Genomic DNA, 15,176 nt, shown 5'->3' with positions numbered 1-15,176 from the left:
TCCCCATTCGCCGCCAGTGCATTTTTTCTACTGAGGAATGTATTCACCCATGGTAAATAAGGAAAATGTTTAAATATTTTTCCAAACAGATAAGGCAAGAAAGGTCAATAATCCCACATGTGGTTTCAGTAGTATGCCAGTTTTTGCAACACTAGGGTGCACAAAAATGACCATAGCTGCTGACTCAGCATTGATTCCAATTTGGTTTTGGAGAATGAAATGAAAACAGATCAAGTGGGATTATTGACATTGTAGCTTGTGTATAAAAAAGTTTGGTTTTTTTTTTTCGTATTTACTGTCAGAAATGATTCTGTCCTGTCATGCCACACCTTATGTTTGCTTTTGTTGATAAAAAAAAAAAAAAAAAAAAAAACACACACACACACACACACACACACACACACACACACACACACATATATACATATATGTGTGTATATATATACACACACACACACACACACACACACATATATATATATTTTTTTTTTTTTTTGAGTTAACACATTCCTCAGTAGAAATACATGCACTGGGGGCGAGCGGAGACCCCTCCAAGATCGCGGTCGGTGGGGATACACGCTCCAACAGACTGGCCCAGTCCATGTCACCTCTATGTATATTTGATCTATGGAAAGCCACGTTAGGCTTTCCAGCACCCAGTGTATTCAGGTCTATGTAGTTTTGAATGTTTGGTTCTAGCTCACACAGCTTTGACAGGTGAAACTTATTCACTGTATTGAAGACTCACAGGTGAAGTTGAAAATACCATTTTTTGTATTTTTGTGCAGGCACGACTTTCTGGTGTTATACACTGTCCTGGCGTTGCAGATCTAGGGGTTCCAGTTAAGACGTGGTCAGCCTTCTAAAGAAAGTGGGAATCTCACCGAAATATTCAGTTACTTTGCTGTGTTTCTTGCCAGGACAAAGGCTCAAACCATCATCTTCTCCTGGTATCGAATACCAAGGGACCTTCTGAAGTAAGCTTTAACAAGTAAGCTTGAATTGAGTAATTCAGAATCATGAAGTATGGATTGGCCTTGCAAAATCTGTAAATTTGCAACCTCCACTAAGGAAGAGCTGATGAAACATTATAGGTTACGCCATATCCCCAGTGTACAGCCTCTGCCATGTCCTTACCTAGATTGTTTTTGTTCATTTAAGTCATGGGGTAGCCTAAAATCACACATATCAAGGAAACACTCAACTCACTCAACAGTGAGAACCTCTGAAATACTCAGTTTCTGTTGCCAGTTCTGTAATGTGGGCACATTTTCCACTGAAAAAGAGTATTTTGAACACCTTCGTCAACATTTGAAAAAGCAAGAAACTGTGTCCTGTGTTTTCAAAAATTGTAGTTTCAAAACTAACATTTATGGAACATTTGCGTCACATAAACATCGCAAGCACACTCCCCACTCTTTAGATGAGTTTAAAGAAGACGTTTTAAAGAGGTTTGAAAAGCCTTTACAAACAGATCAGTGCAGCGATGTAGTTAATCAGGAGGGTGAACAATCTGACATTGAGGAGTTTAGAGATGATGATGTGAATGTACTGCCAAAGTTGATTGAAAGAAGCTTGGCTCATTTGATGTTGAAATTAGAGAGTTCATTTCATGTTCCCAACCAATGCATTGATGAGCTTGTAGAGTCGTTGCATTTTATTTGTCATTCAGCTTCCGCTCCCATCATGAAAGACATTTTACAGTCCTGCTTGAAGAGACACAACTGTGAAGTTGATGAAGCCATTGTGTCTGAAATGGTGAACAACATATGTGTTGCTAACCCTGTTAGCGCTGCCCTTTGTGATGGTGGTCCTCTCTCTTCTGCCTTCAAAAGAAGAAAGTATTTTAATGAACACTTTTCTGTCGTGGAGCCGATTGAGTATATTCTTACTGGAGAGAGTAGCTTCCAGTATGTTCCCATTCTAAAGTCTTTACTTCAGGTTCTTAGCAGGAAAGATATACTAGACCTGATCTTGAGTGAAGCAGAGGCGCAGAGAACTGTGTACAACTCATTTCATGACGGCACCTTTTACAAAACCAACGAGTTGTTCTCAAAAAATGACCTTACAATTGCGCTAAATCTCTATGTGGATGACTTTGAGATTTGCAATCCTCTCGGTACATCCAGGAAAAAACACAAAATCACATCTGTATATTGGGTGTTAGCTGATGTCCCTTCATTGCTCAGATCTGAGCTAAACTCAATCTTCTTAGCAATTCTTTGCAAGGCTGAGGATGTAAAGAGATTTGGTTACAGTGCTGTGTTAGAGCCACTGCTCAAAGATCTTGTGGTCTTAGAGGAGGAAGGACTGTATGTTCCATCACTGGGTAGAAGAGTCAAAGGCACAGTGTTTAGTGTAGTTGCAGACAACCTTGGTGCCCATTCTATGGGGGGATTTGTTGAGAGCTTTTCCAGTTCATATGTCTGTAGGTTTTGTCTTGGTGAAAAGTCACAATTTCAAGATGGTGAAGTGAGAAATAAGGCATTCCCACCCAGAACAGCGGAACAACACACACTGCATGTCCAGGCTTTACAGGAAAATAGCAGTTTGATGCATGTTTATGGAGTGAAGAGACAGTGTGCACTGACGGCAAAACTTAAATATTTTCATGTTTTGTCTGGATATCCACCTGATGTGTTGCATGATCTCTTTGAAGGTGTAGTGCCCCTAGAAATAGCACTGTGCCTAAGACTATTCATTCACAACAAATACTTCACTCTTGAAGAGCTGAACAAATGCATCAAAGAGTTCCCCTATAAATGGTCGGACAAAACCAATGCACCACAGCTTGTTCCTGTGAACTTTGCCCAACGGAAAAGTGTGGGGGGCAATGCCCACGAGAACTGGGCTTTGCTTCGTCTCTTGCCACTCATGGTTGGATCAAAAATCCCTGAGGCTGACCCAGCATGGGAATTGCTTCTTGTGCTTCGAGACATTGTTGAGCTTGTTGTGAATCAAGTGCACACAGAGGAGACCATTTGCTTCCTGGACAGTAAGATATCTGAGCATAAACACAGGTTTCTCATGGTTTTTCCAGAGCAACGCCTCATTCCAAAACACCATTTCCTAGAACATTATCCAGAACTTATCAGGGCTTATGGTCCTCTGGTGTCACTGTGGACAATGCGGTTTGAGGCAAAGCACAGCTTTTTCAAGCGTGTTGTCAGACATACTCGTAGTTTTAGAAATATTCTGCTGTCACTGGCCATGAAGCATCAGTTGTTGCTTGCTTATAACCAACATGATTCCAGAGCTGTCAGACCATTACTACAGGCTACAACACTGTCTACAATGGATGTTAGTGTGCTGCGAGAGGATATCCAAGAAGCACTGCAGGCTAAGTTTCCTGGTGAGACATGTGTCCAGATAGCCAAAAGTGTGTGTTACAGAGGCACCAAGTACACTAGTGGAATGATCCTGGCTTATGGTTCCACTGGTGGTCTACCAGATTTTGGGGAGTTGATCCAGATTGTGGTTTTGAAAGGCAATGTGGGATTCATAGTGAAAGGTGTAACTGCTTGGTCAATTGAACATCTGAGGAGCTATGTGCTTGAGAAAACTGGTCCAGTGAAAGTCATAGAGGCAGCTGAGTTATCAGACATGGTCCCCTTGATTTCTTACATTTGTGGCGGAACAACCATTATGACTCTTAAGTGCAGCATTTATGTTCCATAAATGATTTCCATACTTTGTGTGGAGATTTTCAGCTGAAAAAAGACAAACCCAAATCTCAGTCTTTCTACTATTTTCAGAGATGGCATATAGTTAATTGGCTCCTAGTTTCCATACATGGAGATCAAATTTTATTATATTATGCACTATTTAGCTGTTACTAAGAATTACAGAAACATGTCAAAAATTTGGTCTACAGGTTACCTAATGTCACAACCGCCTCAACTTCGAGTGATCCTTGCAGATCATGATGTCCGTAAAGTTGTACTACCATCTGGAATCCCAGAAACGGTGGATGACCTTTATTCAGCCATCCGTGATACCTTTTCCATTACAAGAGACTTCTGTCTTCACTATAAAGATGCTGATTTTGGTGATGAGTTTTTTACCCTTGTTTCGACAACTGACCTTAAGGACAAGGACACAATCAAGATTGTGTTTCTCCAGGACCAGGAGCCTACAATAACCTTGACCTTAAGTGATGTGACCAACGTGACTGATAATCCATCTGAGGAGGACTCTGTTGACACCTCATCTGTGTCAACTAATGACACTCTGATTCTTTCCGCATCTGAAGATAGTCCAGGGCACCGTTACCAGCGCTGGCCTGTTCAGTTTCAGATTCCCAGCTTTTCTGACCTCACAGAGATCCAAATTCGGTCAGCCAACGAGCGCTTCCAAAAAGATGGGACTCTTCTCCCTACAAAAGATTTAATTCCACTGCTTCCTGACATCCTTAGAAAACTAGCAGAAGCTATTTATAAGTATACTGCTTATCCATCCAGTCTGCAGATCAGTGAGGTTGCAGAGGCCCTGACTCTAAAGCATCCCTGCCTGAAAGAACCAGGGTCCTTCAATGGATGCTATGGGTGGGCGCAGCGTCTAAAGTACAAGATGAACAATTTCAGAAGCAAGCTTAGAGGTCTCGGCTGCCCTGAAGTTGAAGTAAACTCACTTAAGAGGAAAATGACATGTGACCAATACCCGGCAAAGAATGTCAAAAAACCAAAGAAGGCTGAGGTGAACTACCTACCCCCTCATGCTCAAGGTGAAACTAGTGAAAGTTTGGAAAAAGAGAGAATCGAGCTACTGAGTGAAGTGATGAAAAGGGACAACTCCAGAGTGGTAGCTCAGAAAATGGACAAGACGTTCAGCCTTCGTCGGGAGGAAATAGTGAAAGAGGCCCCTGCCATCAGTGACTTCATGAAGCGCTGGCCTGCTCTTTTTAGCAGGGTACAGGTGAGATAAAATGTTTATTAAACCAGTGTTTTTGTGTTGTGGATTGATGAAATTACAAATTGAAGTCAGATAAATAAAAAATTTAGAAATGCATATATTTACACCTAATATGTTTAAATGTTTACAAATGCACATTTGGATTTTCATTTATGAATTATTTATACTTATGTCTCTTGTTGTATTTTATTCTGGTGTGCCCTGCAGATATGTGAAGAATTTAAGAGGATAACAACAGTCAGCCTTGAATCAACCTTTCTGGCCAGGCTTGACCAATGCACCCCAAAACTGATGGCCTTGACCCTGTCAAAAGGAGGAGCTGCAGGTCTGAGGATGAGGCAGATTAAGGACATGCTTCTGCAGGTATAATGAATAACTTTATGAATAGACCTTTATTTGCATCTGCCTTACTTTTTTCATGTCAAATGTTGATATGGCTGCTTTGAACAAGGTCCATTGTATACTAACACTATTTTTTTCCAAAATTGTTCATATTTTGGTTACACTTGCATCTAGGGCAGGGCAAAAGAAGAAAATATGTTGTCTGTACAATATACACTGTTTATTATTTTTAAATAAAGCTCTATGATTTACATAAAGTGTTTCACACGCGCAAGCACGTTAACAATACATAACATGGAGGAAGACTGTATCTGTGCCAGTTACATTGTAATTGAATGGATATTTATTGTTATTATACAAGTTCAGAGCACAAGTACAACAAAATGTATCTTTATTTTAGTGTTTTTACTTATGAAGAAGGAATGTCCAGGTGACAAGCGCAGCGTTTGTCAGATCTCCGCAGAGTGAGACAGCCATGCCCCCCACTGTGTGCGGAGTAAGCAGGTCCCAAACAATAAGAAACTCAGGAGAATAGCCAGATCACCTTTTCCACCTTATTCCAAATGAACATTTTTATTATTTAATTTAAAAAATGCTATATCATTATGGATATCATTTTCAGTATATGAAGTAAGCTACTTACATCTGATTTTTTTTAACACATCTATTTTTTTTCTATCAATCAGGACAACACAGTTGAAAAGCGCAGAGAAATTGCTATTCGCTGCCTCATAGTCTATCTTGGAGAGAAGGAGGAGGATCTTTTCAAACAATACAGCGTAAGTACTTGAGTTGGTTTTTAATTTTTTGTTTAGTTTTGAATGCATGTCTCTGTAGGGTCTTTGTGTTTTGTTCATTGGATTTTCTGTTCAGGGTTGAGTATTTAAGTCATTCAGTGCCATAGACGTCTTTAGACGTCAAAATGAATCCGAACGCTCAGTGCCATAGACGCCTCTTGATCTTTTTATTGAATTGAGAAGGTGGTGGAGTTGATTACATGGATAAAATCCCACCAGCGTGACAGTCGGTGCAACATAAACACACAGGATAAAAAATTTTGTAGCCAGCGCAGTCATTTTCCTGATCTGGCAGCAGCTTTAGCAGAGCATAAACAATGGAAGTGAATGGAAGGTACTAGCATTTTGTGTGCAAAAGTGATTAAAATCACTCAATAATGATACCAAGTATTCCTGGGGAGCTCAACAATCATGCTGACTGCAAATGAAAAGTATGAATTGACATGAAGGATTTTCAGGAGCCGATTTAGACTTGGGACTACATTACGACAAAGCACTGCTGTAAGCCTCCACATGGTTATAACACAGCAGTTGAAGCCACTGCCGACCAGTGTCTATAAACCAACATGCTATTTGTGCAATATTTCTTCAACAAATCAAAGACCCATCCATTGTTACTGCAGCTTACTATGCTTGTATAGTAGTGGCTGTGTGTGTTTGTTTATGGAAGCTGGAGGCTTTTTCAACTGTTGCGTTATATCCATGCACCATGCAGTGGATGTTTACAGCGGTGTTTGTCGTAACTGCAATGTAGTCTCAAGTCTAAATCAGCTTCTGCAAATCTTCCGTGTTACTTTTGCACTTTTCATTTGCCGTGAACATGATTACTGAGCTCCCAAGAAATATTTGTTTTCATTACTGAGTCATTTTAATCACTTTTGCACACAACATGCTAGCACCTGCTATTCACTTCCATTGTTTATGCTCTGCTAAAGCAAATGGATTGCTTCCGGATCAGGAGAATTAGTGTGCTGTTTACAAAAGGCTTGTTTCTCACTTTCTAACTGTGGCAATATGGCAATAGATAAAATTTCACTTAGAAGTGGAATAACCCTTAAAAATGATTTATTAGATTTTCTTTTCAAAGTGGAAAAACAAAACTGTGAAAAACAAGACATTTTTTATTTTAAACGTTGGATTATGGTTTAATTTAGCTTTTAAAAATTACAGAATGACAAAGTAAAATCACTGAAAAACACAAAAGACAACCTGTTTTAGCTTATTTTCCTACCTGTAGTAGTTCATTCCCTTATGCACGTCATCCTGAAGTGCTTGAGCTATGTATTTTATACATCCTAACATTTAATTTCTCCTACAAGGATGAGGAGGAGCTCAACGCAGACCTTGCAATGCAAATCATGAAGATTGCTATCATTGGTGATGGGCCTGCAACCATCATCGTTGAGGGATCCAAGATCCTGGAGAGGATTGATGTTGCCAGATCCTGTGCTTTGATGATGGGAGTAATCTACGCTCTGAACCTTACCTATCCCAAGCAGCTGAAATTTACCTTTGAGGTATTTCAAAAGCTATGCCTTGAGCTTGATGGACAAAAAGCCAGCTCTAAAGTAATGAATCTTAAGTTTGATATTTTCTAGAGCAGACTTGATAGACCATTCGTGAGTGAGTTTCACAAAAACCTTATTCCTGCATTTCTGGTACTACTTCATTGTGTTTTACTAAATTTTAAAGCGCTGTTCTTAAGTCTTCTGAGTTGATGTTTTGCCGTGTCTTAAATGCTGTTATTTGCACATTTTTAAGGAATGCGTTTAATTTCTCCCATGACCTGTGTTCTGAGGGTACTGGTGTGTTTTAAAGTTTGTGTAATGCCCTCTTTAGCTGGCCTTAATCTTGAGGGTGAAAAGTCAAATATAGAAGAGAATCAAGAATACTTTGTAAGAGTGCTGACAAAGTTGAATGAAAGAAGCTTTGCTCATTTTATGTTTAAATTAGTGCATTTAATGTATAGCAGCCTGTCATCTTTTGTTTTGATTCACTCTCACATGTTAAAGTAAAAAAAAGAGGATTCAAGTAGTAGGTTGTATTACAATTTTAATACACAGTTCCTTAAGTTTCAGCGGGCAATTTGTGTTCTAGGTAACTGAAGCCCACAAATCTTGCACTTCGCACGCACGTTAAAGAATTGTGATGTTTGTTATTGTAATTAAATGGGTCTAACTCATTTGAATACATCTGTCTGAATTTCTATTCTTTCTGAGCACCAGGTACGAGTCCCTTAGCTGATGTCCAGGTATTTGGCATCACATCTGCCGCATTCAAACAAATACACACAACATCCATTTCTTTTTCTGAAGGTCATGACACAAGAGCACACACAGCGCATGTTAAGGCTGACCTTCGTTTGGGGAAAAAAGTGATCGACAAGTTTCTAAGGTCTTAGAACCTTGACTTCTTTGTGGGCAGGCACCACCATGCATGAGCCTGCCCACGCGGTAGTTATGGTTATAAGACACAGCCAAATGATCAAGGTTGTATTTTGGAGCGACTTAGCCTGCTGGGAAACAGGTAAATGCCCTTATAGAATCTCCTGTAGGACCAAAAAAATTTCTACACTGTAACCAAAATATCATATTTGACCAACATAAATACTATTTATGCCGACATAAAGTACATAGTTCATTTTAATTATAAATGTGTTTTATTTTGATCAAAAAGTTACTTCACCATACATAAATATAATCTTGGATCAACTTAAATTCCTGTGTATTTGTTGACAATTATTAAGTTCATGTTACTCAGAATGTGTTTTTTTTTTGTGGCCAAAAAGTAACTTCACTATACATAAAATTCACGTTGGATCAACTTAAATTTTTGTGTTCTAGTCGAAAATTATTAAGTTAATTTTACTTAGGAATGTGTTTAATTGTGGCCAAAAAGTAACTTCACTATACATAAAATTCACGTTGGATGAACTTAAATTTTTGTGTTCTAGTCGAAAATTATTAAGTTAATTTTACTTAAGAATGTGTTTAATTGTGGCTAAAAAAGCTACTTCACCATACTCAAAAATATTGCTTTGAATTAATGTTATTCTGCCAGAAGTTGGCTTAACTCAAAAATTCTAGTGGAAAACGTTAACATGTTTTTTTTATTTGAACCAATGTTTTATTTATTAGAGTGTACTTTGATAAAATCTACTCTCCACCGCTGTGTAATCAATTATTGAAAATGTAAATGTTATCAGGAAATGATCAGACAGGAGAGGGTTTCAGGAAACACTGTTAAATGTTCTGCAGGTTCACCTCCTCAGGCCTGAAACCCGTTTGAGCTCCTGTGCTCTGGATTTCACTCTTTGTTTGCTTTGTTTTCCACACTCGCGACTTCCTGCTCAGTTCTGCTATGGTTCCAGATGGTAACAGATCATGGAACAATGGAGCAAGCACAGCTGCATATCCATACTTATGAAGGTCTGTCACTTTTGCAAGTATTGCTAGTTGTTTAGTGTGTAATGCTGATCTAGTGAAATGTCCTTTTCTATATACCTAACTTTAAAGGTCTACCTTCTTATCAAAGAGTATCTGACAAGTCTTATATTTGATCTAAAGTTGTTAAATTGTTGACATACTAATCTCCTTATTATTAGCTAGGTCATAGTGGCAGCAGGCTAAGCAAAGTATTCCAGACATTCTCCTGAGGGACACTTCATATATACAATCTCACTTGACCTGGAAACGCCTCAGGATACCCTATCAGGAATTATAATCTCTGCACTTCCAGAGGACCATACAGCTCAGAGATTTCTTTTTTATTTAGTTACTTTGAATCACTATTCACAGGGGTGGTCCTAGCCTGTTTAGTGCCCTGGGCAAACACTCCCTCTGCCGCCCCTTGCAGCTGTCATCAGGATTAACGTTATTAAAATTTTTAACGCAATCAACCCATCTGGAGCGCAGATAAACTTTGGACAAACTGCCCGAAATGCATTGACAGAGACATTTCAGGGATTTTGAGTCATTCTGCGCTCCAGATGGATTCATTTCGATAAAAATTTGAATCGCGTTTATCGTGATGACGGCATTAACATTGACAGGCCTAGTCGGAAGGGTAAGATGGCGCTGGCACGGCTGGCAGCCTTAACCCAATTTCCCTCGGGATGAAATAAAGTATTATCAATCAATCAAAATGCACTGCTATGATGTCGGGGCAGCATGGGTGCGAGCACCTTTTTTTTGCTGATGCCATGATGCTGACCTGCCACAATGCCACCCTGGGCAACAGCCCATGTCGCCCATACCAAAAACTGCCACTGACTATTCACTATGGACTATTCTAACCCCTAGGATAACATGGCTGCAAAAGCCCCTAACCACCATGAGGCGGCGATATGTCAGAGGCAGGTAACCATGTATACTAAAACATGAACTGACTTAAAAGAGTGACTGTCAGATGTTTTTTGAACTGAACAGGGGTTCATGCAGGTTGATTGCATTGTCGTTTGTAAAGAACACATAGATAGAAACTGGTTGGCAACAGCAATCCTATCCAAATGCAGCAAAACACAACGTCCAACACCTGACTGAGCTTACAAGCTTAAACTCCCTAAAACTGCTTCATTCAGTTACTTGTGTGAATAACAAAAAAATTAGTCATGCCAGAAAGGCTAGTTTTTTAGTGATTGCAATAATGATGGAGGTAGTGTAATTTCTGTACAGCGTGCCCAGCAAGAAGAGTAGCATTTTTTCTCCTATACTGTTGTAGAGGAGAAACAACAAAGCGTCCTAACATCCTAACAGTGTCCTATTATTATAATTATAATTATTATTATAAAGTATGCAAGTTCCACTTGCACTTAATGCTGTGCAAACAAGCTTGCTATTCCGTGTCCCCCCTATGCTTCTGAAACTGTCTAAATTATCTGCTGAGTGGTGGTGGTGGCAGTGGTGGAGGGGTGGGGAGAGGATTCACTAGCTTTTTCAGGATTAGTGCAGCTCTAATTCACTGCTCATGTGGAAGAGCACAACATGTGTGGATGAATGAAGCGAAAGGCCAAAGCTTGGACTCAGTATGGAACCTGCTGTAGTCTTCCAAACAATCCACCTCTCAAAAGAAAAGAAAAGCAGTCTATTAGGATGAGTGATTTCAAGTGGAGGAGATTTATTTCTCACCGTGCATGTACCATGATACACTGTTGATGAATGAACACGAGAGGCACAAATAGAGCTGGCATATTTACTCTGAATCAGCGTCCTGTGTGATAGGTCACCTAGAGTGCTTGTAGAGGTCACCGGTCTAGTGCTCTTCATGTCTCCACATTTCATTTAACTTTAGAAGTATAAGCATTATTTATCATACGAGTATTATAAAATGACATGCTTCCTTTTTTCTTCTCCATTAATTCTCTCAGATTTCTTTTTTTGCACATGATCAAGCTACAGTACGTGAATCTCATGCATAACTAAATAATTTTGTAGATCATTTGCCCACAGCAGCAGGAGGGTGTATTCCTGCTGTGAGATGAATACAGCAAAAAAGCAGGCACATATATCATTGCTCTGCAAAGTCAACCAAAGAACCCATGAATACTGACCTATACTAAGGAATTCTAAAGGTGAAATTATGGCATATATATAAAGATATTATATATCTTTCTAAACTCACTTAGTGTTCGTATTTCAAGTGTGGTGAGTGTAGCTTGGTCTGTGCAACACAATTAATTTCAAACTTTTACATAGTGATTATTTCATGGTGTAACCTACACGTGCTTTATCAGAGCACATTTTCTTTATATTCTTGTAATCCACTGGCAGAATGGTCTGGGGTCGTCCAGCTGTTTCACCAGCACTTTCCTGCTCAGTGTGTCTTGGCAAATGTTTAGTTTTTCCTCGGCCTCTTTTAATGGTAATAGCACTTACTGTATTTTAAATGTAGCTTGTTCCTAGATAATGCATTCTTGGAGTAATTTTGCTAACCTAGCCACTCCTGGGAAGTTTCACCCCTGTTTCAAGTTTTCTCTATTTCTGGATAATGGCTGTCATCATGGTTCGCTGGAGTCCCTTTGCCTTAGAAATGGCTTTGTAACCCTTTCCAGAGTGATAGATGGCAATGACTTTGTTACTCACCTGTTCTTGAGTTTCTTTATATCATGGTATGAGGTGTTGAGATCTTTTAGCCTACTTCACTTTGTCAGACAAAACCCACATAGCAAGCTGGTCTGGCCCAGATCTGGTATCAAGCCGGCACTGCTGGCTGACTTCTGGCATGGTAAGTGGTATGTCATCCAGATATGGGCCAGGCCTGGCATAGATGGCACTGTCTATATGATGGCATGCCATATCTGGCCCGATTGTGGTTTGGTTTATGTGGCCCAGGCCCATAGAAAACAGGTCTAGCCCAGATTGGGCATCAAGCTGGCACTTCTGACTAACTGGTGTCATGACAGTGTATGTCAACCAGATGTGGGCCAGGTCTGGCAATGATGGCACTGTTTATGTTACTATTTTCCTATTTTAGGGTAGAAGACCCAAATGCCATGTTGCAATACTATACTGCTATGGTAGCCAACGTTTCAAATGCAGGTTTGACAGGTTTGTGAGAGTACACTTTATCCAATACCTAGTGACGGTTTACTCGTCTTTGCCAGTGGGTGGCTGTTAGTGATGGGATTTCTGGCTCTTTTTAGAGAACCAGCTCTTTCGGCTCTCAACCGGCTCTTCAGGTTGTTTTGTTGCTTTAATTAATTTATTATTAACAATAACATAAAATTATGCACAAAAGGAATTACTAATGTAAAAAAAGTGGTTTTATTTATATATGTTTATATATAAATATATGCGGTGGCCCCTAGAGACAAAGCACGTACAAACTCCACTTTTGGAGTTTGTACGTGCTTCAGAGTTTGTACGTGCTTCGGGGTTTGTATATCCTATGGAGTTTTTACGTGTTTTGGGGTTTGTACGTGTTTTGGAGTTTTTACGTGTTTTGGAGTTTGTACGTGCTTTGTCTCTAGGGGCCACCGTAAATATACTTTTCTTTATTCACTCCACATAAAATGTAATAAATAAATCATATAATGCAAAAACCAACTATTCACATTTCAACTTTTAACTATTAAAATTTTCAGCTTTTTCCTTTTAAACAAATTTAAAGTGAAACAACACAAAACACTGCAAACCACAACACAATTAAATATAAATTAAAATATGAAAACAAAAACAAGATGCACATTCTCTGTCATATGGGCCTGCATGAATAAACTTTCTGAATCCTTTATCATCCACAACTGAAAATAGTTGTGGATGATTACTATACCTTTCTAATGTGACGTTGTTGTCCCATGCTCTCTCTCTCTCTCTCTTTCCCTCCCGCTCTGTTCCTGTGCTACTGCAAGTGTAACTACCGCCCCTCCCTCCTCTTCCCAGCACAAAGCACAAGGCTCGCATGCGGAGTGAAGCTGAAAAAAAGTGCGAGAGAGAGGGTGAGAGAAAAAAAAAAAAAAAAACACACGGCTCGCGTCGTTCACTTCAAAGATCTGGCTCTAAGAGCCGTTTCGTTTGCGACCAACACATCACTAGTGGCTGTAGCTCAGGAGGTAGAGCAGGTCACCTACTGATTGGAAGGTTAGTGGTTCAATTCCTGGCTCCTCCAGTCTGCACGTCAAGAGTGAGAATGTGTATGAATGTAGCTAGAAAGCACTCAGTTCAGAGAAAGTGTGTGAATGTGGCATGTTGTATAGAGCACTTTGAGTCCCGGGAGAGTAGAAAAGCGCTACATAAGTTTTGTCATGTTACTTTTGCACTATTATGTCCTCGCACATGTTGTTAGTACATGGCTTGATTAAGGTACATATTAGGCTGACATCTGGGGCCAGAGCTGAAACTGTTCTGGCCCAGCACAGGGCCAGCAGTGTGTCTGCAACTGGCCTTGTGCTGACCCATGTGTGGGCCACATCTGGCAAACCAGATCTGGGCCACCAAAGGGCTGTCATTCTTTGCGGTATGTGGACCATGTGTAAGCACATTGTGTGGGCCAGATCCAGGCCATACCAATTTTGCTATGTGGGAATCTTATGGAAGTGACTTCCTAGTTCAACAAGTCTAGCAGTAATAAGACCTGGGTGGGTGTAGCTACTGAAACTGAACAGCTTTCCAAAGAAAATCAGATCATTCAGTTTGTTTATGATTTAACAAAATGGCAGAGGGTGGGGGAAATCAGTTCAATTCAGTTTGATTTTGTTTATATAGCACCAGACACAATAACAGCTGGAAGAATTCATTCCAAGAATGAAATGATTATTTAAAAAAAGAGCATTTTGTATTTTTTGTTTTTCTTGTCTAATATTAAAATCAGTTTGAGGATCTAAAATATCAAAGTGTGACAACAAGAAAGAAATCAGGAAGGGAGCAAACTTTTTTTTACTTATGGGTTGGGATTCACAACAGGACTCCACTAAGCAGTTGATGGGATCGACATATTGACGTTGTACATCTTTTCTCTTTCCTGTGTATGTACAGTGGATGTATGATATTTTTTTCTTCTACTCTCTACTTTTTCAAACTTTCACTTTTTCCTTCCCAGTTCTCTTCATTTCCTTTGTTCTCCTTTCTTTTTCCCAACACTCTGCTTATATCAGACCCTTTGCCCTCTACTGAACAAAAGTCTCTCACTCCCCCATTCTTAGATATTGTCACTGATAATATACTGTGACTGGATGGGGGTGTTTAAATTGAATCAGAGGAATCATTAGTGGTCCTTTGAGGTGTGAAGCTGTGACACCCAGAACCAATGTCCCATGGCAGCCTTTATGAGTTTGACTAACAAGGCATGTCATGCACAGGCATTTGGAAGAAAACACATACGCATAAGCATGCATGTATTCATATTTCAGTGATGGATGTACTGAACTTCCAGTCTCAAGGACAGACATGCAGCTGGAGTATTGTTTTGTTTGTTTGTTTTTTTTAATACAGGCCATCCATTTTCATAGGCTCAAAAGTAATTAGACAATTAACTTGAAGTACTTTAATGTTCCTATGTGGCCTCTTTTTTCATTATTTTGTGACAAATTAAGGACATAAAAGGTGTGAAGTTTTGAATTTGGATATTCATTTGTAGTTGCTTATGGGAACTTTTAATATGCAATTCAAAGAGGTATTGATGCAAATGATA

At 39.5% G+C, this 15,176-nt stretch overlaps 1 protein-coding gene across 3 annotated transcripts; it reads left to right on the top strand.

The window, feature by feature from the left end:
• Positions 1–546: 546 nt before the first annotated feature.
• Positions 547–8,931, top strand: LOC146392726 (uncharacterized). 3 transcript variants are annotated; one of them, XM_084952377.1, is made up of 5 exons: positions 547–977; positions 3,875–4,914; positions 5,119–5,274; positions 5,940–6,032; positions 7,370–8,931. In XM_084952377.1, exons 2-5 carry the CDS (start codon positions 3,883–3,885, stop codon positions 7,646–7,648), a joined length of 1,560 nt encoding a protein of 519 aa, XP_084808503.1. In that variant the 5' UTR covers positions 547–977; positions 3,875–3,882; the 3' UTR covers positions 7,649–8,931. The 3 variants fall into 3 exon arrangements, with proteins under 3 accessions (XP_084808503.1, XP_084808493.1, XP_084808483.1); XM_084952367.1 differs by having other exon boundaries at positions 547–991; XM_084952357.1 differs by lacking the exon at positions 547–977 and having other exon boundaries at positions 2,638–4,914.
• The last annotated feature ends 6,245 nt before the right edge of the window (positions 8,932–15,176 follow it).

The sequence above is a fragment of the Perissodus microlepis genome, chromosome 2 (genome assembly GCF_051167445.1).
Source record: "Perissodus microlepis isolate ML-2025 ecotype Zambia chromosome 2, ASM5116744v1, whole genome shotgun sequence".
Taxonomy (NCBI): Eukaryota; Metazoa; Chordata; class Actinopteri; order Cichliformes; family Cichlidae; genus Perissodus; species Perissodus microlepis.
Note: the sequence above shows the minus strand (reverse complement) of the source record. Positions and strands in the feature narration are given on the sequence as shown.